Here is a 26,104-nt window from a genome sequence, read left to right as displayed (position 1 = left end):
TTCAGTTTGCTTTCTGTACACTAATGATCTTGGTTTTCTTGTTAGTCTGTGTAGCATGGTTTTAATTTATATACATCTGGGTTTTTCTCCTGAAGTTGTAGTTCGCATGTTTCTAATATTCTTAGACAAATTCCTGAAGTAAATCAGTCCTAATGGGGGGGGGGGGGGGGGGTAGGGAGGATATGCCCTGAATTTTAACCCTGGAAACATGATTTGGAAAGAAGACAGCTTCTCTTATCTGTACGGCTACTTGGATGTTGCAGAAGAGCCACTTGAATTCAAATAACTTAATTTCATTGTTTAAGGATTCACAAGACTGGGAATTATTTAGTAACGGTTTATGTCTTTTATTTTAGTGAACTTGTGATTGGTTACAGTTGAGTGTGTAGGTATGGCTTATTTTTGTTTGTTTCCAATAAGCCACATTTTAAATGCTTTATAAAACTTTGATTTTTCAGAAACTGCCTAGTACAGTGTTAATAAATGGGACACCTGGAAACAGATTTTTCTTTTTATTTCTTTAAACTGTTGAACAAATACTCTGCTGTTTAATAAGAGGTCTCAAGTCTGACTTGCATTTCTAGGTACATTTTAATTATCAGTCAAGATGGATATCCGAGGTGCTGTAGATGCTGCTGTCCCAACAAACATCATTGCTGCCAAAGCTGCTGAAGTTCGGGCAAACAAAGTAAACTGGCAGTCGTATCTCCAGTAAGTAAAAACTTTCCACATTCTTTTCCCCTCTTAAATGTTAGACAGAGTGGAGCATTACGTTGCAGTGGAGGATGTTCTGTCTGTGTGGAAGTAGTTGGGAAATGTCTATGTTAAATGTGGAAAATTTTCTGCAGTCTTTTTACCAGAAGGGGAACTCTACTTTTGTCAACTGAATGCTGTAATAGCAAATAGTATAGGTTTGCACAAATGTGTGGTAAAACTGTCTGGGTTTTTTCCTCATAATTCAAACACCAGTCTCAGTTTTAGCCTTATTAGAGGACTGCTGAATTAAGAAGCGTTTAAAGTAATCGTTGTCTTAAGTGTAGGTATGATATGTCTATTGCTGAAGTGCTTTTTGTGGGAATACAAATTGTGCTAGCAAAACTGGAGTAGTAGTCCAGGAAAATAAGCTGTATGTTAAGTAAAGGAAAAATAATTCTGGAGGACAGCTGAAACAAGTAAATTGGGGAGCAGGCTGAAACAAATACTTCAGTCTGGGGAAAGCTGTGCTGCTGTTCCAGGCAAGTTTAGAGTTTCCTTTGGCATGGATATGATGGCACTAGGAGAAGCAAGAGAAATATTGTCCTAAGAGGACATAGGGACAAGCTAAGGAAAAGGTTTATGGGCGAGGTAGGTAAAGGGAACAAGAAGCAGACTTTCACTAGTCAGTGTATAGTGTGGTTCTCAGTGGCTTTGCAAGCAAAAGAGAAAGGCTGGGGTGGTAACCTGACAGTGGCAGCTCCCAAGCACTTTTCAAACAATATAAGGGGCTTTTGCTGTTACTTTGTGCCCTCTTATCTGATAGGAAGTGTGTCCCAAGGGTACCTGAACAGCTGTTCCTGTGCTGTCCTAGTGACAGTGAACAGCTTGTTTGCACTTACTCAGGATGAAAGTGGGAGTACAGTTGTTCACTGTTCATGGAAGCGAATATGAGAGTCTTTCACTGCTTCTCTAGTGGTTCTGTAGGGCTGGTGAGAAAAATCTGTTGCTTTTGTTAATATAGGGGATGGTTCTATTTGAAAAGGAGTTGCATTTATGTAGTATTATTTGTTTGACTATGTGGTCTGCTGTTAAAAAATGTCATTCATTCTTGGGATTATCTTTCTCTGGTGGAATATAAGAAACAGGGAGTTTTGTTTGTAAATCTGGCAGCAAATTTTTTATATAACTTCTTTTGACCAGAAGGCAGGGTTCTTTTTCAGATTTTACCTGTAGAATTTGACTTTGTTTTGTTCTGGAATCTATGAAAGCGGAATATTTCCTCTCCTTGAATTAGCTAGGATTTGGAGGCTACTGTAGTGCACCTGGCTTGTTGCTTGTGATCCTGTGAGAGGAGGAGTGAGACTTTTTGATGCTTGGTGCCCTTTGTATGTCAATAACAGTGTGCTCTCTTTACTGCTCTGAAATAAATGTCATCTTTTTGTCTTGTATTTACTGGTAACAGCCTGGCTGTCTGGCTAAGTTGGTTTCAAGGATTGACTTAAATGGTTCCAGAGGGATTGTGAAACATCTTGAAGATAACTAGTTCTTTGGCTGATGAGGTTCCTTATAATTAATGATTGGAAAACATCAACAGAACTTTTGGTGCTTCCAAAGGAAGTAAACTCATACCTTGTTTAGGACATGTCCTTTTTACAATGGACAGGTTTGGATGTGATGGTGTCTTTGACCTGCCTCTAACAGGTGCATCAAAGAAAGTAGATTCTACTCATTTAATAATGTGTTTCATTCCAGAAATGAATCAATATAGCTGCACTGACCGACTTTCCAAGAAATCCCTTAAAGCTCAGCCTCAGAGTGGTTTGGTTTGGTCTGGTTTGTAGAGCAGAAAGAAAATCAAGTGCTTGGAAGGACAGTTCTCTTTTGAGCTCCTTATTCTGGCAGTCTGTGCACTTATTGTGGTAAATTTGCATATAAATATATGAAGGCATTACTTCAAGTCATCAGATGTTTTTAAATTAGAGGAAATATTTTTGTTTTCCCTAAGTTAACACAGCAACTCAGGTGTGACATAATTTATGCTCCTTCAACTAGAGATAGTATTTATATAGTTGAAGAAACTATAGATAGTACCTATGTAGTTGAAGTTAAAGAACTTCACAAGAAATTCTGATGAAATTTCTTTCCCCTCTGGCTGTGGCAGTTGCATGTGTATAATGGTGCTTTAAAGATTGCATCACTTGCTATGGCATTGGAGTTCGGGTCACACAGAAGGGCATTCTGAAGTTTTTTCCTGCTTTCTCTGTCCTTCAGTGAAAAAGCAAAATGGCTTACTAGTAGTTGGTCAGACTTCACTAGCCTGACTTTTCTTGTAGAGGCAATTCAAGCTGAAGATTAACTGACATAGTGTTTATTCCACCTCTGAAGGTTGTCACTGTAAACTAAATATCAAACTACACTAACACACAACTGCTGACTTCTGATGTTTTTTCTGTATACTGTTGGTGTAAAAGGGAAATACTTAGATATGACAATTGTATATATTATCAGCTTGCCAGTGTGTTCACTGCTCCTTACAAAACTCGGCTGTAGAAAAAGATAATTTGTTTTCTGGTGCTAAAATTTATCCTTTCTTTGTATTGGATTCCAGCTAGGGTCTGTGTCTGAGGGAGAAGAAAGTAACAAAGCTTGCAACAGTGGAAGGTGACGTGTAGGTCTGCCTGTGTTCTGGAAACTAAATGTAGTTGAGGTCATTAGTTCTGTATGGACTTCGCTGCCTTTGGATCTTGAGACTTGCAGCAGTTTAGAGGTGCTGATGCCCTCTGTGAGTTGAAAATGCAGTTGCTGTTGTACACTGTGTGATTACTTTCAGCATTTGCCTCAGGGTGTTGGAATGCCAGGTGTGTTGGCTTGCTTGAAGCAGATTTTGTTTGGGTTGTCTTTCTTAGGGTAATAAATGAGTTCTATGAAAAAATGAACTAGTTTCAGAGTTTAACTTGCATCTTACTGCACTGTAGGTTTTCTAGATACACAGCATTTGACAATACTTTTTATTTAATCAGGTGAGATATCTGGTGGATGATTTGTACACAGTTTCCTGTGTGTTTTCAAATACTTCACATGCATGTTGTGAATTCTGATGCTAAAATATACATTCTATTTTCCTGGGGTGGAAAAACCTTCTAAAGCAGGTTAAATATCTCAGACTTTAAAAGTCAGTCTTGTCTTAGAGGAAATTTAGAAGTTTCTTAATTTGTAGCATGTGGGGGGGTGGTTTTCTGGGTTTTTTGTTGTTTGTTTGTTTTTTTTTTTAATCTGGTTGAGTTTTGTAGAGTACGTTCAGTCCGTTTTACTGTTTTAATTTTGTAGTGCTAAAACTGTTGAGCAGTTAGATAAATTTAGTGTCTCTAGGTACATGCAAAGTACCGTAGATATCTGGATAAAAGAAATTATGCCTTGACATGATGGCTTCATATGAGCTTCGTATTTGCTGCAGATGTAGTCATTTTTTTATATTAAAAACCCAAAACAAGGTAAAAACCAAACAAAAATACCCTAACCTCCAGAGTGTCTTTTGTTAAATCATTCAAAAAAACAAACAAAAAAGGAACAGGAATTGCTGGAGGAAATGCATAATTAAAGAAGGAATCACAAGCTTCTGAATCATATTGAGAGGTCAGGAGGATTTAAAAATTGTGGTCTTGCAAATTCATGCTTTCTAAATCTTTGAGTTTCAGTTTTGTCTCCTCTAGCGAGTGCTCTCAAAGGCAGGTCCTGGTATCTCAGGCATAGAGCTTTGAAAGGCACTTACAGGGTTCTTGGCCTAAACCTGATATGCTCAGACAGGACAAAAAAAAAAAAGGGGAAATTCATATGTTGAGATAAAGATACTTTAATAGGACAGAAAAGGAAGGGGAAAAAAAGAATAAAGAATTCATACTAGATCTAGAACACAGAATTGTACCAGCTATTGGGAAGAATATTAACCATCCCAGCTGAAACCAAGACACAGCTGAAGCTCAAAGTGACTTCTGTCTTGGCAAAAGACTGTAGACACATCCTGGAAAATAACAAATTAAATGGCTGCTAGGAAGAGGGATGGAGGGAGGCTTTGGTTACTTGTTTGCTAGAGAGTGCAGGGAAATTTCTGTTGCTTTCAACAGGGGATGAGGAAAATGTGTAATAGCATCATGGGACACAGTATCAACTGTCTGAGGCTGCTCTGCACTTTCTCATGTTTTTTGGTTGGTTTTTCTTCTCTCTGTGCCACTGGTTAAGGTTTACTGTATAATCAGTTATTTCAATTTTAAAATGAGGTGAATGGAAATAGATGCATTTGAAATTACTAAAAACTATTAATCAGATGTATGAGTTCCTTCATAAAATATTAAAAGCTTGTTGAAAAAGCTGTCAGATCCCTTGTAATGTTTTGTATGGGTTGGAAGATGTCTTTTTGAATGGTGATAACAAAGCAATAAAGAGTAAATCTTAATGTCTTTTTTTTCTCATAGCAATATCAATCCCCACATCTTTTTTTCTTTTTTTCCTGTGGCCTAATGTAGGATGAAAGCGAAAGCTTGAAAGCTTTTTGCCTTTTCAGCTGGCAGACCTCTTCTAATAGCTTGACTGTAAAGAAGCATCTGTCTTCATGGGCTGAGGCTTTCTCCAACATTAAAGCTGAAAATTAAGGGTTCATCTTATGTCATCTTTGAAGTGTTTCATAAATGGCAATATTCTTATAAACAAGCAGCTTATCTGGTTACTTTTGTATCAGTATTGATGCCTTTTCCTGGTCTTAAAATCAAGAGGCATACACGGTTAGAAGTGGAGAAGGGATTTTACCTTGGTATTTATTTTTAAGGATCCTTAGGTGTACACGTCCAGGTCATATGCATCGAGATGCACTCCGCCGAGTCTTTCCCTGTGTCTCTGTGTCTCGCCTCCTCTCCTTGTCCTCCCAACATTGGGTATAACATTATAGGCTTTGCTAATTAGCATATCTATCAAAGATTCTCCAATGAGAGGCTCAAGTGAGCCCCCCCTCCCCAAGGAACCTTCCCCTGGATGGTTCTATCTTGGTTTACAGAATATGTTCTGGAGAGGACCTTGGGGTCTGGGGCACACTGATCCCCAGCTACGAAGCTTCTAAAATGTTTAGTCTCTTAGCTTAACAAACAAGTCCAAGAATGTAGGCAAAAAGCACTAGGAATACAGAAGCTGTAAAAAGGTATAACAGGGGTAAAAAAAGAAAAGGCAAAAATCTTCATGGCATCAGTATGACCCATTAGTCCCTGGCTTGGTCAGCATTATTTGAAACAAAAGAGACCTCCCGTTTTGAGTCTTTAAATGTGGTATTTGTGGCAGATGAATTGTCCACATCTTTCTATAACTATTCAAATTCATCCTTAATAGGCAAGAAAGAACCTAGGTCAGTCTAAAAGGCATGGTAGCAGCATGGTCATCATTGGCTAATCACATATCATTCATTTATAATTAGTTAAGTTTTAGCAGAAGTTGGGCAAAGACTACCCTACCACTGGCTTTATGAATCTTGAATCTAATAAATCTTGATTGCCTTTCCTCAGTGCATATGAAGATATCTCTAACTAAGCAGTGGGAATACTGGAATAGCACACCTGGCACTGGACTACTTCTGTTCTTTGCTTGCATAGTAAATAGGTAAAAGATGGCTCTGTGATGAGGCCAAACTCAAGACATAATCATTTAAATAAGAGGAAAGAAAAGAGCACACTGTAGGTCTTATTTCTCTATTTCAAGAATCCAGGTGATCCAGTTAAAAAAATAAGTGAACACTTCCTGTAAAATTTACAATGATTTTAATGTAATCTCTAGTCATGGAACATCTGAAAACTGACCTTGAATGTGGAGGAGGTGGGTGAAGAGTCCATGCTACATAGCTTTGCAAAGTGGAAGAGGCATTTCATTCCGTGGAAATGTTAAGAGGAGATTAATCTTGGAAGTAACTGAAGCAGGAATATCTAGTGCTTTCATCCCCTGTGACTTTTGTATAGATGAAGCCCTCCTGGTATTACCTAGTAAAGCTAGTCACCTATTAAAATCTTGGATATGTTTAGGACTACTTGATTTAAAATTACTTTTCTTACCTGAAGAGTACCTGACTATACTATTTGGACAAGTTTTTTATTTCTTGTGATGTGAAGTTTTGTATTATAAAAAAACCCCAGTAGTTTTCTGCAAGTTTTCTGCAAGTCTGACTCTTCAGCTGCATCAACAGCTTTCTGAAATAGCACTGATGATGGCAGTAACTACTTGAATATTAAGTTGAAGAGAACATTGAGTAGACATATGGTGGCTTATAGATGTCCACAGCAGTTCACTATATCAAGCCCCCTTGCTATGTGTTTGGATGAACTTGCATGCATATCAGTTTTTAAACTGCCAGGAAAAACTCAAAATGTAATTAGTGAAAGCTAAAAATAAATTAGGAACCATGATCTCTGTTCTCCCTACAATTTTCTTCAGTGCTTATGGCAAACTTAAAGTAACAATTAATTTTGGTTTTCAGCACTTATTTCTTGGTTGGATTAGACTGTTACTCATGTTATGTATTACAATTTTGGCATAACATGATAGCTGTACGTATTTCAGTTCTTACCATTGACATTGCATTCAGCCCCTGGAAGTTTAAAAACTGTTTAGAGAATGTTGTTCAGAGGCGATGCATAGGGAAGACTTTTGAGAGATTATTCCACCATTAGTTTTAAATTCTTTTACATGAGACCCTTTGTGGAAAGGAGCCCTTTACATTTGTTGTGGGATACAGCATTGGTAAAGTGATATGGTTGATACTGTATCCCCTCTACTCTGCCCTTGCAAGACCCCACCTGAAATGTTGCATTCAGCTCTGGGGTCCTCAGCACAAGAAAGACATGAAACTGTTGGAGCAGGTCCAGAGGAGGGCCACAAACATGGTCAGAGGACTGGAGCACCTCTCTTGCAAAAACAGGCTGAGAGAGCTGGGGCTGTTCAGCCTGGAGAAGCGAAGGCTTTGGGGAGACCTTCCAACACTTTAACAGCACTTACGAAAAGGAGGGAGAGAGACTTTTTGTACGAGCATATAGTGACAGAACGAAGGGCAGTGGTTTTAAACTGAAACAACAGGTTTAGATTAGATGTTAAGAAGAAATTCTGCATTGTAAGGTTGGTGACGCAGTGGAACAGGTTGCCCAGAGAGTTGTGGCTGCTTTATCCTTTGAGGTGTTCAAGGCCACGTTGGATTGGGCCCTGAGCAATCTGATCTTGTAAGTGACATCCCTGCCCATGGCTGAGGGGTTGGAGTCAGATGACCTTCAAGGTTGCTTCCAAACCAAACCATTTTATGATTCTATGATAGCTCAAGATGAAGAAAACAAGGTTTGTATGGTGGGTTGACATTCACTGGTCACCAGGTGCCCATCAGGACAGGACACACTTGTTCCATCAAAAGAACAGGGGAAAATACATGAGAAGAAGCTCTGGGGCTGAGGTGTAAGGATAGGGAGATCACTGACTGCTTACCATCATGGGCAAAACAGGCTCGCTCTACTTGGTGAAATGAAATTAATTTATTGCTGATAAATTGAGTAGGTTAATGAAAAATAGGAAAAAATCTAAAAACCACCCCTCACCCTCTCCCTTCTTCCCAGGCTCAACTTCATTCCAACTTCTCTGCCTCCTTGTTTTGAGTTGGTGTAGGGGAATGAGGTGTGGAGGCTGTGGTCAGTTCATAACAGTCTCTGCTGTTCCTCTCTTCCCCTGCTTCATCCTGAGGTGTCTAATCCATGAGTTATGCTCATTCACAAACTCATGCAGCATGGATCCTTTCTGCAGATTCCAGTCTTTCAGGGATGGCCTGCTCCAGCATACATCACCCTTGAGGTCACAGGTCCTGCAAGAAAACTGCAGTCCATGCAGGTTTCCTGTAAGGCACATCTTCCTGCTCTGGCATGGAGGTCTTCTGTGTACTGTGGGTGGATCTCTGCTCCGCCTAGGACCTCCATGGGCTGCAGGGGGACAGCTGCCTCACCGTGGTCTTCACCACAGGCTGCAGGGAAATCTTTGCTCTAGCACGTGAATAACCTCATCTCCCTCCTTGTGCGCTGGTCTGGCAGTCTGCAGAATTGTTTCTTCCACATATTCTCAGTCCTCTCTCATGGCTGCTGTTGCACGGCAGTTCTTATTCCTTAAATATGTTATCACAGAGGTGCTGCTGTCATTACTGAGTGGCTCAGGTTTGGCCAGCAGTGGGTCTGTCCTGGAGCTGGCTGGAACTGGCTCTGTCTGGCATGGGGGCCACTTCTGGGGTCTTCTCATAGGAGCCACCCAAGCAGTCCCCTTCTAACAAAGCCTTGCCATGTAAACTCAGTACAGTTATTTCCAATTTACTGTTCAAGTTACTTACGGTTTCATGTTTTGTTTTTCAGAGGTCAGATGATTTCAGGTGAAGACTGTGAATTTATTCAAAGATTTGAACAGAAAAGAAATCCAGAAGAAAAACAGGAGTTGTTGCAAACAGAAGGCAACCAAGTAACTTTCTTTTAATGAAGTTTCTTTTGGGGAGGATGGAAATTTTCGTACCAACTCTTACTTTATTGTTGGCTGTATACAGTTAAGGTGTTGTGAAATAAGTATAAAGCTTTCTATTGTGATTCTTTTATTTTTCCTTAGATATAGGTTGGAAGTTATTTTGTTATTTTTAAAACCTACTAAATAATTGTTAAATGTCATCTGACTTCGACTCTGTTGTGAGACAAGCTAGCTCAAGTCTTTCCTCATCCCAGTTTGCTTAATCATGCACACTTGTACTTGAGTCACTTTTTTTTTTTGAGCTTTTTTCTTTATAGTTTATTGATGACAGCTGCTACCAGTAAGATTGCTGCTTATTAGCTAAGCAATTCTAATTTAGTTACAGCATTGAATCCACTGTCTGCTAAGGTGGATTCAGTTAGACATGGGTGTCTTGTGTCATTTTAGGCATGGTAAGATATGAGACCTCTGCATTGGACAGAGCTGATTCAGGACTGAATCAGGCTTTTGCCCTTAAAGGAGTACAGGCAGGATGCCCAAAGACACTTTAATGATATTTGAGTCAGTAGAATCTCACCCTGAGGTTCTAGCACAGAGTATCAGACATCCAGAGGATTGGGGGGAGGCAGGGAGGAAGGGGACGAGTAGATGCATTCAACACACAAAAATTTCTATCAGTTTTTTCTACTTCAATTTTAGGCTGTTCTCTGTTTTGGTTTTGTATTTCTTTTCTCTCCAAATTGTACTGTGTTACTGTTATGTACCGGTTCAGAGTTTCCATAGTAACAGAAACATATGTGGTATGCCTTACATGTCACTATATAATTACGATGTAGCAGTTCAGAGTTCCATTTTCTCTCAGTTTTAGTTGAATGTGGTGAAGGAGAAGGAGGAAGTGTAAAAAGTAATGTAACTATTTCAGCCTGTTGCTGAAATGGTGATATTCTTCAAAGATGAACAAAGATTTCTCTACAAGGTATATAGTAAGTGAACAGAGGAGTAACCTGTCTTCCTCCCTCCCATTCAAGTTGCTGAAACTTTTTTTGTACTATGTCTGACTTAGTTGCTGTTCTGTCAATTTACTTGATCTTGTCACTACCATAAAAAAAAAATGATGCTGAGGGAGACTTTTCTAATCTGACTTTCAACAAAGCAGGTTGGTGGCTTTCCCTAGCAAGTACGTATTTAATTTGAAAGCCATAAAAGAATTTGTAAAGGGTAACAACCAGTGTGACAGAAAATTATCTTTGTAAGATAATGTCAAATTTATTCATCTCTTACTGTAAATGAATAAGATGTTGGGATGCTCAATGCTTATGTAAGACAACTGTGAATTAATAAGGTCCTGTTTTATATTATCAGAAGGAATTAAGACAATTGCTAATATTCATTTTAATGTCTCTCTTATTTTTCTAGTGTGCTAAAACATTTATAAACTTGATGACTCACATCTCCAAGGAACAGACTGTTCAGTACATTCTGACTATGGTTGATGATATGCTGCAAGTAGGTCAATAATCTGTATTATTTTTAAGTCTTTAAATGCATGCTTGAATGTTTCCTTAGTGTAATTCACGTATCTTCAGGTGTTTGTCATACTGTGTTAAAAATATTCTATTAAATTTTCAGATCTTGTCTTCAGAGATTAAATGTTAGACCTAAAGTTGTAAGGGTAACTTCGTCTTGTAGTATGTTCAAATTCTGGTAATAAAACGAAATTGTATGCTTGTCTGTTGGTTCTCAACCATGTTTAATGCAAAACTTGGATGTTAAGGCTAGTGTTGCATAGTGGTTTCATTTTATGTGATCTTAATTTGCAGAATTTTTTTCTAAATACTTTTTATATTTGATATATTGGCTTATGTTGTGGTAGACTTGTCAGTGCTAGATTAATGGTTGGGTTTGGTGATCTTAAAGGTCTTTCCCAATCTAAATGATTCTAAGATTCTGTGACTTGTGACCTCAGCCTTTTCCTGTGGTGTAGGGAGGATATGACTTCACACTTGAGGTTGTTGAAGCTTTTCTTATGAAGGTGTTAATTTGGCCACCCTCAGCAAGAAGGTGTCGTTTCTGCAGCTTTAGGTTTCCATCATAGGTTAGGTTGTTTAGGACAACATGTTCTGAAATTCTGCATGGTTTAATTATAAACCAGGAACTTCTTATTCAATGTAACATAGAGCTCTTTGTAGCTGTGGACAACAGTGGCTTATAAGAGTAGGCTATTAAACTTGGTCTCAGGACTGCTGAGCTGACTGGGACAATTCAAGAGGAGGCTTTACTGAATCAGATAATCCCACTTTTATGTTTCCTTGCTCTGAAGTAGGCTGAGAGAAGGCATTTGGAGTGATGTAACAAGATGGGTTGAGTTGTGTGAGGCTTTTTCTTAGTGTTCACATAAACTATCTGTGTTTGATAGTTTCTCTTCTCCTATTTTATGTTATATTGGTGCAAGGTTACACTGAAATGTGTCTAGTGCTATTGGTTTAGGATATTGCCATAGGAGGTGAACAATGTGAGTTCTAATTCCAGCTCTGACTATTCAGTATTTCAACAGGCAAGTTGAAAACTCTGAACCTCTCCATGCAAACATATATATATGTTTGTATAACATGGGGACCATGGTGTTCTTTAAGGTGCCTGTCTGCGCATTAGGAGCCTTAAGTGAGTGCCCTGACATGTAGGATAACAGGATAATAGCTAGTGGTGGCGGCACCAATTCATTCATCTGTAGCTTGGTCACTTTTTCTCTTCTAGCTTTACTTTTTTTCAAGTGTGACACAAACATCAAGAAGCAGAGAAGATGAAAATGAGCCTCAGAGTCATTCCTTGATTAGGACACTCAGTTGGGAATACCTTGTATTGGTTGACACATTGGATGACAAACTTTGGCTCAGTGTGTGAGAACTCTGTTTATTACAGCTACTTTTGTGAGGAATGGGTCTTGCTTTCTGTGCATCAGCGGCCAGCAAAGTCATCATTTCACTTCCCCTTTTTCAGGACTTCTTGTGAGTGTTCGTAGGTCTTGTTTTGCTAATGTGCTTTGGGATTAGCACATAGTCTGCAGTTACAGTATGACAGCTGATATAATCTCCTGTGCTGTGGAATTAGTACCCCACAGGTAATGCTTTCACTGGCCCACTCTTGAACAGATGGAATAGTTCTTGGTAGTCACAGAAACCTCTCTTTTGCTGTGTTGTTTCTGTCATAAGTGGTTAGATGTATGTGTTTTCTTGACTTTATGACATGGCTGTATTTTGGGCCTTACCCTGCCCCAGAAGTGGCATGTATGGAATTCTTAATGTTAAACATAATGGCTTTAAATTATTCAGGCTTTATAGTGACACAGGAGAATAGAGATGTTGGTGGACACTATATATTTGCTTTTGTTTGAAGTTGAATGCATGTTTCACTTTAGAAATTCTGCTTCAGTATCCAAAAGGCTGCACTGACTTTTGCAATGCTCTGTGTGTGTGCATGATTCAGGGATGTCTTGCTGCTGGCATAGAGGGCTTGTGTGCAGGCATCCACATGGCATTATCTCAGTTTCCTAACCTGTGACATCTCTACTCAACAAGGCTGAAACGGGACTTCTGTTTTGTTTTGGTCATGATCTGGGCATGGAACATACTGCCAGTGGTACCTTATGAACCCTGGCTGCACGTTTTTAAGGTGTAAGATTTTTGTCAGAGAGCAGCACAGTGGTCAATAAAGGTGAGACTGTGAGTTTAGGGCAGGGTCTCTGCAGACTGCCTGGGCACAAGAACAGTATCATAGAATTGTAGAATGGTTTGAGTTGGAAGGGGACCTTGAAGGTCATCTGGTTCCAGCCCCCCTGCTGTGGGCAGGGACACCTTCGGCTAGATCAGGTTGCTCAAAGCCCCATCCAACCTGTTCTTGAAGAGCTCCAGGGATGGGGCATCCCCAACTTCCCTGTGCAACCTGTTCCAGTGCCTCACAATCTTTTCCTAATATCCAAACCTATTCCCAGTTTGAAGCCATTCCCCCTTGTCCTGTCAATACATGCTCATGTAAATAGTCTTGCCCCATTTTTCCTGTAGTGAATATGAAGTCTCCAGTCTTTGACTCATCTTAATTCAGTACGTGCAAAGATTTTAAGCGAGAAATTATTCAAGGACATGGCCTGTCATAGTGCCATTGACTCTGTGTAAAATTTGCCTTGAGAAAGTATGTTTGCTGCAGTTTCATGAGAGAAAGAATAGCTGAGTTTGATAGCTGAAACTTCGAGAAACTATCACAGGTAGCAGTATCCAGCTTTTGTCTGATTATGACTGACTGTGGTTATTCTATCATCTTTCTGTGCTTCTCTTGTGAGGTGGTAAAAATTATGTCAACTGTGTTTTGAGCTCACCAAAAGCCCACTTGGGTGTGTAGGATTGTTCCAGCAGTTGTACTTACTGGTTTTATGACCTTTCTAAGAGATTTCTTTTGAATGCTGGCAAATGTGAAATTAGCGTGGTGTTTACCGTCTAAGATTATTGCCATTCTGCTTACTTCTGAAGGTGGAGAGTGTTAGCATCCTTGAGGAAACATTTCTTATTCTCTTCATCTGATAAATTCTTGGAACAATTTCTTGGGATTAGTGACCTTGTCACACTGCACAGTCTGTTACTTATGAAATCTTTAAGAATCTACACTGTAGCTGGTGCAGGTAGCAGTACCACCCGAGTGACCTTCATTATGCTTCTTCAGAAATGACAGCTGCTAAATTATTCAACTGTTGATGTGAGAGAGCTTCAGAATTTTCTTTTTGTCAGTGTAGTCAGTAGCTTCCTAGGAAGGTGCAACACTACATATTCCAGGGCTGTGGGGAGTTTTCCACTCCTTCTCGTCTGTCTTGATCCTGTACCTTAACAGCAAACCAGATGAGTCTTCTGACTGACAGCATGCTAAAGTTATTTCAGCATTTCTGCTTCCAGACATGTCTGTCTCCTTAGTTATGTTGTAAATTGAACTCATAGATCTGCTAAGTTTTGATCTATTTTAGCGAGACTGTTTAGCACAAGCAGATGCTAACTGATTTATTTGATCGAACTGCCGTTTCTCATCAAACAGGCCCTCACAGAGTAAAAGCTTTCCACCAAAGGCTATGTGTTCCTGAGATCTTACTTTTTTATTTATTTCATAGTTTGAACAACAAACTTTGAAAACATTTCTGGGTGCTTTTTTATACATGCCATGTAGAGAATGGGTCACTGTAAGGGTTATAACTGGCAGATTACTGGTGACGTCTGAGCTTCCCCAGTCAGTGATCAGGGCAGCAGTTTGCATCCCATGTGGTACAGTACTGTTGTGGTTTAACCCCAGCTGGCGGCTAAGCACTGCACAGCCACTCACTCACTCATCCAGCAGTGGGATGCGGAAGAGAATTGGAAGAGTAAAAGTGAGAAAACTTGTGTTTTGAGGTAAAGACCGTTACTTTCAAGGAAGGGTTGGTTGAAGTTCTAAGGTTTAGTAAGATGCCACTGTTTGGATCATGGATGCATTCAGGTCATCTTGTGCTTAATGGATCATATTCCAACAAGGAGGCTTGCCTAGCTGGTTCTTGGTCCCTAGAGTTAATAATAGGGTGCAGAACTGATGGAGAAAAGCCTTTCTGTCTAGGGGAGTTTGAAAATTAAAATGTCTGGATAGTGGAGACTGAGATACTACCCTTTTGTTTCTCATTTGCCTTCCTTGAAACGAGTTGTGTACTTGGTCGCAGTAGTTTAACCTCAATGGGGAGATCTCTTCAGAAGGAAAGCTTCCAATCCACCAGATTGGAAAGCATATGGAAATCCTTGAGGAAAAGCAAGAATTCAAATGCTAGATTTTTCTGGGAGACTGTCCGTCTATATTCTAGCCTATTAGGAAACAGCAGAGCTTTTCTTTTGCCTTTATGATTGTATGGCCTATTCTCTGGCCTGCTATAAGGAGAACTGTAATAGCTGCTTTATATAGTGATTATTAGGGGAAGTACTTAAAAAGGCTCAGGTAGTTGTGGTCTCTTGTGGCTCAGGGTAGGAGCCCTGGAGAACAGACCTCTGGTGAGTGTGTGCTCTTTTAGATATGCAGGTTGCCTGAGATAACTGCTGAATCAGTTGCAGCCTCATCTGGGAGAGAAGATGAGAGGAATGGAAAGGCTAATTTACACCCCCAAGATTTCACTTGTAGCAGAAGTTGAACAACAGGCTCTTGCATGAAAGTAGAAATATGTTGAAAACTTTGTATGGACTTCAATCAAGCATAATTGATTGGATGAAAAGTAGTGTTCCTCTTAAAAAATGACAGTATTTAGCTTGTTTCTCATTTGCCTTACTCCACTTGCATGTTCAAAAGAATATATTTCTTTTTGCTCAAGCAGGTATTGGAGTACTGAGATACAACTGAGGATTCAAGGTTTGTTTCCTCCACCCCAAATCTCCAACCTTAATATTGGAGTGCTGAAATGAACTGTATCCACAAGTAATTGTCTAACTGAAAAATTTCCATGGGCTCTCACAAGCTAGGATACACTCTGATAATTTATGCCAACATAACAAGGAGCAAATAACTGCTCTATGTTGAATGCTTTTAGAAGTCTGTCATCTCTTCCTCTCTCTCAATTTTTACAGGAAAATCATCAGCGTGTTTGCATCTTCTTTGATTATGCAAAACGTGGTAAAAACACTGCATGGTCCTATTTTCTGCCGATGTTGAATCGACAAGATCTCTTCACTGTGCATATGGTAAGTTCTGAATGAACCTGTCCCTGAAGATGGTAGAGAAAAATGCTGGTTCTATTTTTCTTCAGGAGATTTTGGAATTTGAAGCTAAACTTCTGCCTGGACTGGAAAGTTTTCCTCTTATAGGTTAGACGGGTCATTCTTAATACAAGCTTTGCCTAACCACATTTTAAAAAGCAAAGTTACATTGTTTATTGACATTGGTTTATTTCTGGGAGATTAGGGCAGATTTAAAAAATTCAGAAAAGCAGGGATTTTAGAATTAATAAGTACAGTAAAACATACTGGAAAAACGTTTATCACAGCTGCCAGTCAACGCTGTACAAATACTAGAATTTAAGTTCTCATCTTGTGCAATGGAAATGTCTGCCTCGATGAACCTTATTTTCTCATGTGCTCAGATTACCAGCTGACTCACTGAAAGTGTAGAGTGAGAAACAGAGAAGTGCTTGATGTTGTGCAGGTGCTGCTCAGCAGCAGCTAGAACATTGGTATGTTACTAGCACTGTTTTGGACACCAGTCTAAACCACAGCATCATATGGAATGCTCTGAAGAAAACTAAGTCCATTCCAGCCAAACCCAATACACCCATGTGCAGTTTGCGGTTTCTGCTATGCTTTACTAGTGTTTGCTGCTCCTGTATATGGAGTAACTTTTCTGGAATCCTAATATTCTTCTGTCATCAGTGGTGAGAACTGGCCATTTCATCTCAGCAGGTTTTTTTTCTTGTGGGGCAAAAATGTGATTTTATTACTGTAAATTCCTAGTGGAGACCACAGTTTCCAACAATGAAAGTTACATTATGGCTTGAGGAAGAGAAAACCACGCCGCTATGGATTATTCTTCACTGCATATGTTTGTGCTGGCATGATACGGTAGAGCCAAATCAGAGGCTCAAACTACAAACCCACACACCTGGCCTGCATTAGGCTGCAGTGGCAGAAGGGGTGCAAGGATTCCAGGACACTGAGCAAGCCATGCTGTTTGCCCTGGGATGTGGCCAGTGCAACTGTGTTTGGGGCTGTACTGCAATTTGAACAGTGTGCTGACATGTTCTCAAGAAAAATGTCAGGCTTGATTTATTTATTTATTTAATTAATTAATTTTTTAATCTAATTGGTTGACTGCATGGATGTGAATCCTGTTTCTTGGTGTAGCTGAGGGAGGAGGTGGCTAGGGGTTTTTTTTGGTCAGTGTGGTTTATTTTGTGGTTTTTTTGGTGGTAATACTACTGAAGACCCATCCTGCAAAACTGCAGTTTGAGCAGTCAAATATTGTGACTGCCCAAATATGCAGGTAAAGCATAACTTTTAGACCCTTGCAGTACAAACTATTTAATCTCTGTGGAATGGTGGCTTTTAAATGTATGGTATAGAAATTTTGATGGTCAGCATTTCTCTACTCAGATTTGTGTTATTCAGATATTGTTTTATTTACGTACTGCAAAAATATACAAATAATTTAACAAGTCACGGAGAATCTCATGTGAAGTGAATCCACCTTGAGTGGATCCACTAGGTTTGCTGCCTTATTACACCTTTTAGTACTGTGCATGTTTTTTAAAAGCACTTGAATGTTTTCAAAACCAAGTTTTAGGATTGTCTTATTTTTGTTGGGTTTATTTTATTTTCCTCTTTACTATGCACACTGGAAGGCTTTTGGTACCCCATCATTACATCTGCTTAAGCAGATACAAGTACTCATCCTCTGTGTAGGCTCAAATTCTGCTGATCATAAATGGTCTCTCATTCAGGGGCCAGGTAGCAGTTTTAACTCAGAAGCACGGTTGACTAGAGAGCTAGTATCTCGTGTTTTAAAGCTTGAGGGATTTTATGGGCTTGTTTAATTCAGAAGGGGATTGGACACATTTTTGTGTAGAGATTGTTGTTCCAGGCTCACACTAGTAATCCCTCAAGAAATCAGTGGTGGTGGTGCTGCACATGTGAATGCAGTAAGGTGGAAGGGTGGCTGGAATAGTGTCCTCACTGCATCATGGAACTGTGTGCACGCAAGTGAATCCCTGCTTCAGTAAAATCTTGGTTACACTGCCTCTTTGTATATAAGCTGACTCAAATGCTTTTGGATATAAGCTTCAGGCTGCAACATAAATTTACTTCAATTATAATTTGGAAAGACTGACGTAGAAATAAACTTGTTTTAAGTATTCTTGGGTCATAGGCATCATGAAAACTCTTAACCTGACCACGTTTTTATTCCCCAACTTCATTCTTAAATTCTACCTTCCATTTTGTTTTCCTGCTCTTCTTTTTCTGGGCTTGAAGCTTCTCCCTTCTTGTAGATGACTTCCTTCAGTTTAAGTACAAAAAACCTTCAATACTCTGTTATCATTTGTATTGGCACAATTGCTTAAATCAAGCCTGCATGTGTTAGGCCATCAAGTGTCTTGCTTTTGATTGATTTCTGACTGTAGCGGTGTCATACAGCAGTAGCCCATCGACGGCTTCCCTCCAACTCCTTCTGAGTTCTTTACTGGTGCCTTGTGAGCTTCAACAGCTACAGGTAACTGATAACATCATGAAAATAAATGAGTTACTGGAAGTAGAAGCAGCAGAAAGCTGAACAGAAAAAACATTACTGGGCATGAAGAGTCCCCTACATAGAAAACAGGTAGATTTCTGCAAGGGACTGTCTTTCATCTAAACTTGGTTTCCAAAGTTTACAGGACTTCTCACTGAGTTCTGAAATTGCTGTGTTTAAAAACATCTGTTTATTGTATTCTCTTTCAGGCAGCAAGAATTATTGCCAAACTGGCTGCTTGGGGGAGGGAGCTTATGGAAGGCAGTGACTTGAATTACTATTTCAACTGGATTAAAACTCAGCTTAGTTCACAGGTAAAAAGCTGCTTTTGTTTAAACTTTACAGTAACTTTGGAAACTTTTTTCAAGAATATGAATGTATAAATGTGCAAACAAGAGGTATATTTTTGGTTTTGTTTTTTTAAAAGGAAATTTTATTTTGTCATTTTTAAAGCTAAGTGTTCTTTATTCAAACACTTAGTTTTTAACTTGGTAGTTTAATGTTTTACTCTAGTCCTTGAAATGTAAATTAATGATAAAGCTTTTTGCTTTTTCTGTTAGTTAACAGTTTTTTTTCTTTTGGACACTGAGAAAATAACGAGATAAGGTTTTTCTTGTCTTGCTTCTATTGTTTTGGTTATCAGAGCTTTTTGCTGCAAGAAAAATCACATGGCAGCAGAAATTGAATTTCAAAACCTTTTCCCAGTTTACTGTAGTACAAAGCTTTTGCTTTTAGTCCTGTCTCTTGAAACTGAATAAATTCTGACTTATTTGGACAATGTTTTTATGGCATTAGCTCAGTATGAACCACTTCTGGCTTGTCCTTCGAAGATGAATCATTCTCCCTTGTATTCATTTTTGGACATTTTTCCTTCAAAACACAGTGATTTGTCACTCATTCTCTTAGTGTTGTAGTAGAAGTGGATTCTGGAGAGCCGAGAAACATTCAGTACGTTTAGTAATGGTATATTTTTCATAGTTTTCTAAACTGGGCTTATTAAAAAGGAGTTTTATTTTTTCCCTTTGGAAGGAGAATCTTAAAGTTGGAATTTCCTTCAGAAAGATGCAAGAGTACAGGTTGCAGATGCTAAGATAAATAAATACCTTGAGTTAATCCACACTTAAATAATTAAAAATTAAGTGTTGATATACCAGAATCAGCTCCAAGCATCTTGTTCTAGACAAGAAGTGTGTGTGTGAAATAAATACAATATATTGCAATAATATATTAAGCAGGAAAAATATCTAATGGATTCTAAATTTTTTTTTCTTATGATTAGAAGGGTTGGAGAACTGAAAGAAACTTGGTAACAACTGTTCCTTAAGGGTGAAAAACAACTCTGATTTTAAACTTTTATTTTATCTTTTCCTAGAAACTACGTGGTACAGGAGGTTCTGTGGATACAGGAGCAGTCTCCACAAGTGATGTGAGTTTATCTTTGAAATCTGTCAATCTGCTATTTTTGGGCAGGTGATATCCACTCCTCGGATTAAGGTGCAGATCTCTTCTGGTGCCGGTGATAAGAAGTACTTGGAATCAGAACTGTACAACAGAGTGCCAGGTGATGGCGCCAAGAAACAAAAGTATTTTTAAACACTGATTTCACATAGAACGTTGGCAGTGGAAGTGTATATTTTACAAGGTAGTTTGTCTTGTTGAAGCTGTAGATATCAACTAAGATTCTCTTTGTTGACACTTGAACAAATCATACAAAATTAATTTAATATTCAACAGTTCTGAGCCCCTGACTTGGTGATCTTAGAAGTCTTTTCCAGCCCAAATGATTTTATGATTCAGTACTGTCTGTTTACCACTGAGGTGTTGGACTTGTAGAAGAAACCTGAAACTGAGAAGCTTTTGGCTGTTGTGCTGTGCAGGACTTAGAAAAGGGCACATCAGATACTAAAGCTGATGTTGCCCCTAAACCACTGTAGCATGAAATCGCAAGAGTGCTTTCAAAGCTGTAAGCTTTTCATATTTGAATAGCTTGAATTCACAGGAAAATAGTGTCCTTTTTGCATCAATATTTTTTTTTAGTATTGAATTTCATGTAGCTATAATAGCTGCCGAGCTTCGAGATGAACTGTGGCAGTATAAGAAATGCAAATGATCATCCTAACTGGATTTTCTGTGGTGGTGTGGCATGATGAGGAAGTTTATCATAGTTCTTGAATCTGGAGTGGAATTCAGTTTGGTGTTTTGTTCCTTTTGCAGCCTGAAAGTGGTCACAGTTTCTCAGAAGACTTAACTTGGGATTTGTTGTTCTTGTAAATGTAGTCATGGCTTCAAAGTGTTAGCTTCCTTTAGAGGAGAGCCTCTTAAATTACCCTGTCTGGGGATTAAAGTAGAAAAGAGGCAAGACTCTTGTGCACAACTGTGGGTGTAAAACAATGGGCTGAGCATGGAAGTTGAAGTATTTCAGTATTTCATGTGCAGATCTGTGTGCCACTGTGTTAGGTTTTGTTAGACTGGCAGCCCTCTTACAGCCATAAAAGAGTAAATAGTTGTACAGTACACACCACCACTTACTGTGGAGCTGTGAGCTCCTCTGGCTTGCTCAGAAATCTGTATTCATTGCACTGTGGCATTGCACAAATGTGCTGTGCCACGGCAGGGTCCCAGAGCAGCAGAACTGAGAGTGCAGATATGTTCTAGGATAATTAAACTGGGTAAGTATTGTCTTAACTTCATTAGTGTTCAGATTTCAGATCTAGCTTATGCAGGATTTTCAAGCAGGCCCTGGCTAATTTCAGAATAAATTAGAGATGCAGTTGTAGCATTTTATACAGGAAATGAGAGCTGGAATCTATTACGAAATTTCAATTATAATAGTGTTGGAAGACAATGCTTTTATGACAGACTCTTTAAAAAGAAAACTCCAAGTTCAATAGTACATGGATTGCTGATGCAGATAAATGAATGCATTATTTGGGGTGGGAGAGCTGTCTGTGTGTTTATAGCTGTTTTATTTGCACGGGGTGTGCAAATGAATACTTTCTCAGGGAAATTGATGTTCTAGATGATTTGAGCCCAGATGCACAGACATAGTTTTTACATAAAGGACTTAAATCTCTCATGAGAAACAAAGAATGAGTTACTCTTTATTTTCAGTTCTGTTTATTGCCTCCTCTCTTTTCATATGGGATTGCCTAACTTCTTTACTTCATTAAATGTTTGAAAGGTTGATCTTGTATTATGTGAGAGAGCTACCATGAGACTTTCAAGGAAAAGGCTTATAGGGAGGAAGAAAGCAAACAGCATTTTATCAGCAGCACATCTGATTAATGTATGATTAGTATTAGTGAAGGTAATGCTGACAATTGACTAAGAAGAGAGAAAAACAGGTTCTGGCAAATATATTCAAACAGAAGACAGCTTTCATTCATAGATACTGAAGGAAGGCATGTTCAAATGTTCTGATGTAAAGTGGTATCACTTGCATAACACTTCTTTAATATTCAGAACTCTTCTCCTTTTATGCCAGTAAAGCCTAATTTGGAAAACTGTACTTCAGCACTTACTACCTGACTCTTCTTGCAAGAAGTGATGTGTTGTTCTTTTCACCCAGAGTTCCCAGTATGTGCAGTGTGTTGCTGGATGTCTGCAGCTGATGCTCCGGGTCAATGAATACCGCTTTGCATGGGTAGAAGCAGATGGAGTCAATTGGTGAGCATCTATTTCCATTTATATGGATATACTTGCACTTACAGTAGTGCATACCCCAGTGACCATTTTTTTGAATGGAACTCTCTTGTGGTAGGGAGGTGTTCTGTGAGTACAAAAGAGATTTGTTTTCAAACATTAACACAGTCAAATAGACAAATGAAACTTGCACTGTTGAGGCTTTAATGCAACTTTCCTGTTCAAGAAGAACTGTTTAAGTATGTATCTGAACAGTTATATAACAATTTGTGTTCAGCTGAAGATGTTCTGTTTATTATTTAATAGAAAAAGACTAATGAAATGAGTTTCTGCTAATCATCCTAGTCTTTTGAGTTTGGAATTTCTCTGTCTGAAAACATTAGTGAAAGGAGAAACATTTTCTAGAGCTAAGACCAATTTTTTCCCACGTCTGGCTTCAAGTAGGTCATTCTTTTATCCAATTCTCCTAATAAATACATTTGCGTTAGGCTAAGATCTTGGCACTAATCTTATTTAAAAAATGCTTGCCTATAAATAATATTTCTGCCATCCATGCCTCTATTGGGGATGGTTGGTACATGATTTGCACTTTAATGGCAGATACCCCTTTACACTGAAATGGAGAAAAGTCAGAATTACTAGTGAAGTAAAATTTCAAGTGATGTTCATATGTGTCAAGATGATACTACTGAAACCAAGGAAGCTTTTAAATCAAGTATTAAAGCATTACAATAAGCCTGTGTTTCACCATGTTTGAACTGGTCTTAAACTTGGTAAGAATGATTTTTGAATGTAGATTCTGTTTAAAATTTTAAATTGAGCTAGCTATTTCAGAATGGACCTGTAAATTGCTTACTAAATTTTCAAAACTTCAGCTTAGCAAACCTTCTGCATGATGTCTTCTTGGAGATCTTGTGATGCTATTTTTTTTCTACAGTACTTTGTATATTCGTATCTGTGATGATTTTCTGAGTACTCACTGTTAAATAATGAATACTTCAGCTCATTTCAGACACTCCTTGGACAAGTACAATTAAGGAAAGAAGTTCAATTTGTGTAGATTTGTTCCGTTTATTCCTTCTTAACTCTGAAGGAGCAGCTGTGTGTTTCTCTGTTTCTTCTAGAAGGACAAATAATGCTTTAAACACGCCAGTAGAAAAACTGTCTTGGTGCACCAGAAGATGGATACTGTACCACATCAGTTCACATGGGAAAAGCTGCCTTATGGCTCTAAGGCTAAGGAGAAAAAAACCATATCTTTAAAAGATGGCTTTCTGAACAAGCTGCTTGTACAGTGATAAATAGTCATGCAGATTACTGTGAAGTGTGTGTTGTGTATGCTCATCCTCAGCAGCTCTTTCCAATGAGTTCCTGTTACCATTTCTTTTAGTGTTTCAGATTGGAGCAATGCAACCAGTATAATCATTATTTAAAAATTAAATGTGCGCTATGTCAATTTTCTTAGCATCATGGGCGTCTTGAGCAACAAATGCGGTTTTCAGCTCCAGTATCAGATGATTTTCTCTGTGTGGCTGCTGGCATTTAGCCCTCAAATGTGTGAATATCTTCGTCGGTACAATATTGTTCCCGTGCTGTCAGATATTCTTCAGGAATCTGTCAAAGAGAAAGTAACCAGAATCATCCTTGCAGCATTTCGGGTATGTATCTGTTGACTGCAGTCATGCTGTGCTTCTCTCACATATTCCTAGGTCTCAAAATGTTGCTGATGCACAGCTGTTTCTGGTGGACCATATCAATAAGCTGATTGGAAGCTTAATTCTCTGGGGTTTTTTTGGTTTTTCTTTTTGTAAACTTGAGTTTTGCTACAGGTAATAGACGTGCTATTACTAGTAATAGATATCTGTTATTCAATGCCTTCTTAAAATAAGGTTGCCTAAAAAAAACAATGTTAACACAGGCACTAATGGTTTCTCTTTCTTAATTCAAGATTCTTTTTCCTACTGGTACTACTGTAAAACCCTGGAGCTACTGAGAGCTGATAAATCTTACCTTATGAAGCTTTAATTAACAAAATATTATTTTGAATACATATGTTTGTCCCACTGAGAAATTATTTTTATCTACAAGTCCAAAAATCTTTTCTTGGTGGATCTGTAAACACAGATGAGAATACCCATATAGGAGTGATTAACTGACTTACTGTGTCTGCATTACCTGCAAATCACTGGTCCTATTTAAGATAATTAGGAATAACGGAGTACCTAGGCTTGATGTTTTCACTGTGACAGTACCATTTTGTGTTCATGGATGCTACTAGTTTTATGTGCTTGCTTGTCAAGTCTTGTGAATAATACAGCATGCTATAACGACTTGTAGTCCTGTTTTAAAGCAACATTTGGTATCCTGAGAAGGAAATGTAGGTCTTGGAAGCTGTTGGTTTTCCTGGATGTGGACTGTGCTCCAATAGTAAATGTTTCAAGCAAATCAGAATGGGGAGAGGGAAATTGTTGCTTACTGACTTACTGATTAGCAATGATAAGCTGTGTGAAGGTGCTTACTCTGTGTCTCTATCTGAAAACATCTGCCACTGAAAGATTTCTGGATAAGGCAGATCATAAGAATCTGCTGTTTGTCTTGTTGAAGGAGTACAGTGGTATGAGATGTTCAGTAGGAGCTATTCTTACAATATATTCTTACTACTCTTACTCTGTAGATGTTGTGTTCTTAAAGATCTTAATGTTAGGATTAAGCAGGGACATACAGCAAGACAGACTGGAAAAAAAAATTAAAAAGAGAAAAAGCTGAGAAGCTCAGCAGTCTATATCCAATTTCTTTCTATTCTGAGGTCATAAAAAGTAGGAGAAATAATTGCTAGTTCTTAGATTTACTGTGTTTTGCAGTAGGCAAAAGAGGAAGCAAAAATGAAGCTAAGATTTTTAAATAAAGGCTAAGAAAGAATAAGGTGTTTCTGTTACAGGCTATGGGGAGTGTAACTTAGCTGTTTCCTTTCTCCAACGTTAAGGACTTATGTTGGCATGAAGATGAGTTGTTAACTGGCAGCCAGGAACATAACAGATTAGAAATTAGACATCAGAGTTGTGAGTTCTGAAGCAAAATTAAAATAGGTAGCAGAGGCAAAATAGTCCTTTTCTTGTGTGTGATGCCACAGTGTCAGTTTATGGGGGGGGAGGGAATTGCATGAAAGACTAGGCTTGATGATTCCCCAAATCTGTCTGTGCATTACTGAAGGTGCTCCGTGAGTCTTGGCAACTTGGATGTCTTCTCTACTACTTGATCTCTCCTAATTTTACGTATTTCACCTTTTTGTCAATTTAATTGCCTGAGGTATATAACTGCAAAATAATTTTTTCTATCAAGCAACAAGTATTGGGCACTCCTGTCTCTTTGAATCTACTACTTTCTCTACCTAATATTTTATCCCCTCATTTTCACGCTTTTATTGCCTTCTACGTCTGTTTCCTACCTAGAACTAGTTTTATACCTTAAGACTTCAGTTTTTATTACTGAACAGTTTACTGATCCATTCTGTATAGTCATGTGTTTGTGTTTTTACTTTGTTAACATATCCTTTCAAATTTACTATGAAAAGCTTGAGTATCTCACTGCTGTATGAGATAGATAATAATATTTGGAGTAACTTCCACATCTGCTTGCAATGATCTTAACTAGGAGTTCTTCGGAAGCTTTATCTACCTGCTCCTTGAACCTGTTGAATTTTCTTATTTAAGATTCATTATTTGTTCATTTACTGTCATTAGCTGTTTTAACTCTAAGTAAATTAGCATTACTTTCTGTGAATTACCTTTTAGTTCTCTTACTGAAATAGGAACTGGGGGTGGCTTTTTTTTGCATGTTAAAGCTAATTGTATATGGGCATTAAAACCAGTAATATGACTTATTTTTAGTTTGCAAGTTTTAAAATTGATTTGCAGTATTCTGCCTCAGTAACTAATAGGATGTCTGATATCTAAGAAACCTTAAGTGTAATAGCTGTGTGACAAGAGTGATGCAGTCAAAT

At 38.5% G+C, this 26,104-nt stretch overlaps 1 protein-coding gene across 2 annotated transcripts in view; it reads left to right on the top strand.

Moving 5' to 3' along the window:
• ATP6V1H (ATPase H+ transporting V1 subunit H) overlaps positions 1-26,104 on the top strand; it is a 58,773-nt gene that overhangs the window by 920 nt on the left and 31,749 nt on the right. Inside the window, exons 2-9 of one of the 2 annotated variants that reach the window (XM_048286414.1) lie at positions 603-711; positions 9,099-9,201; positions 10,618-10,707; positions 15,813-15,926; positions 18,672-18,776; positions 19,835-19,888; positions 22,031-22,128; positions 23,570-23,762. In XM_048286414.1, the coding sequence (XP_048142371.1) occupies positions 603-711; positions 9,099-9,201; positions 10,618-10,707; positions 15,813-15,926; positions 18,672-18,776; positions 19,835-19,888; positions 22,031-22,128; positions 23,570-23,762 (866 nt within the window). Of the gene's footprint in view, positions 1-584; positions 712-9,098; positions 9,202-10,617; positions 10,708-15,812; positions 15,927-18,671; positions 18,777-19,834; positions 19,889-22,030; positions 22,129-23,569; positions 23,763-26,104 lie in introns of both variants that reach the window. The other variant, XM_048286415.1, reaches the window with a different exon arrangement.

The sequence above is a fragment of the Corvus hawaiiensis genome, chromosome 26 (assembly GCF_020740725.1).
Source record: "Corvus hawaiiensis isolate bCorHaw1 chromosome 26, bCorHaw1.pri.cur, whole genome shotgun sequence".
Taxonomy (NCBI): Eukaryota; Metazoa; Chordata; class Aves; order Passeriformes; family Corvidae; genus Corvus; species Corvus hawaiiensis.
The sequence above is the reverse complement of the archived record's forward strand: the minus strand, read 5'-3'. Positions and strand labels throughout refer to the sequence as shown.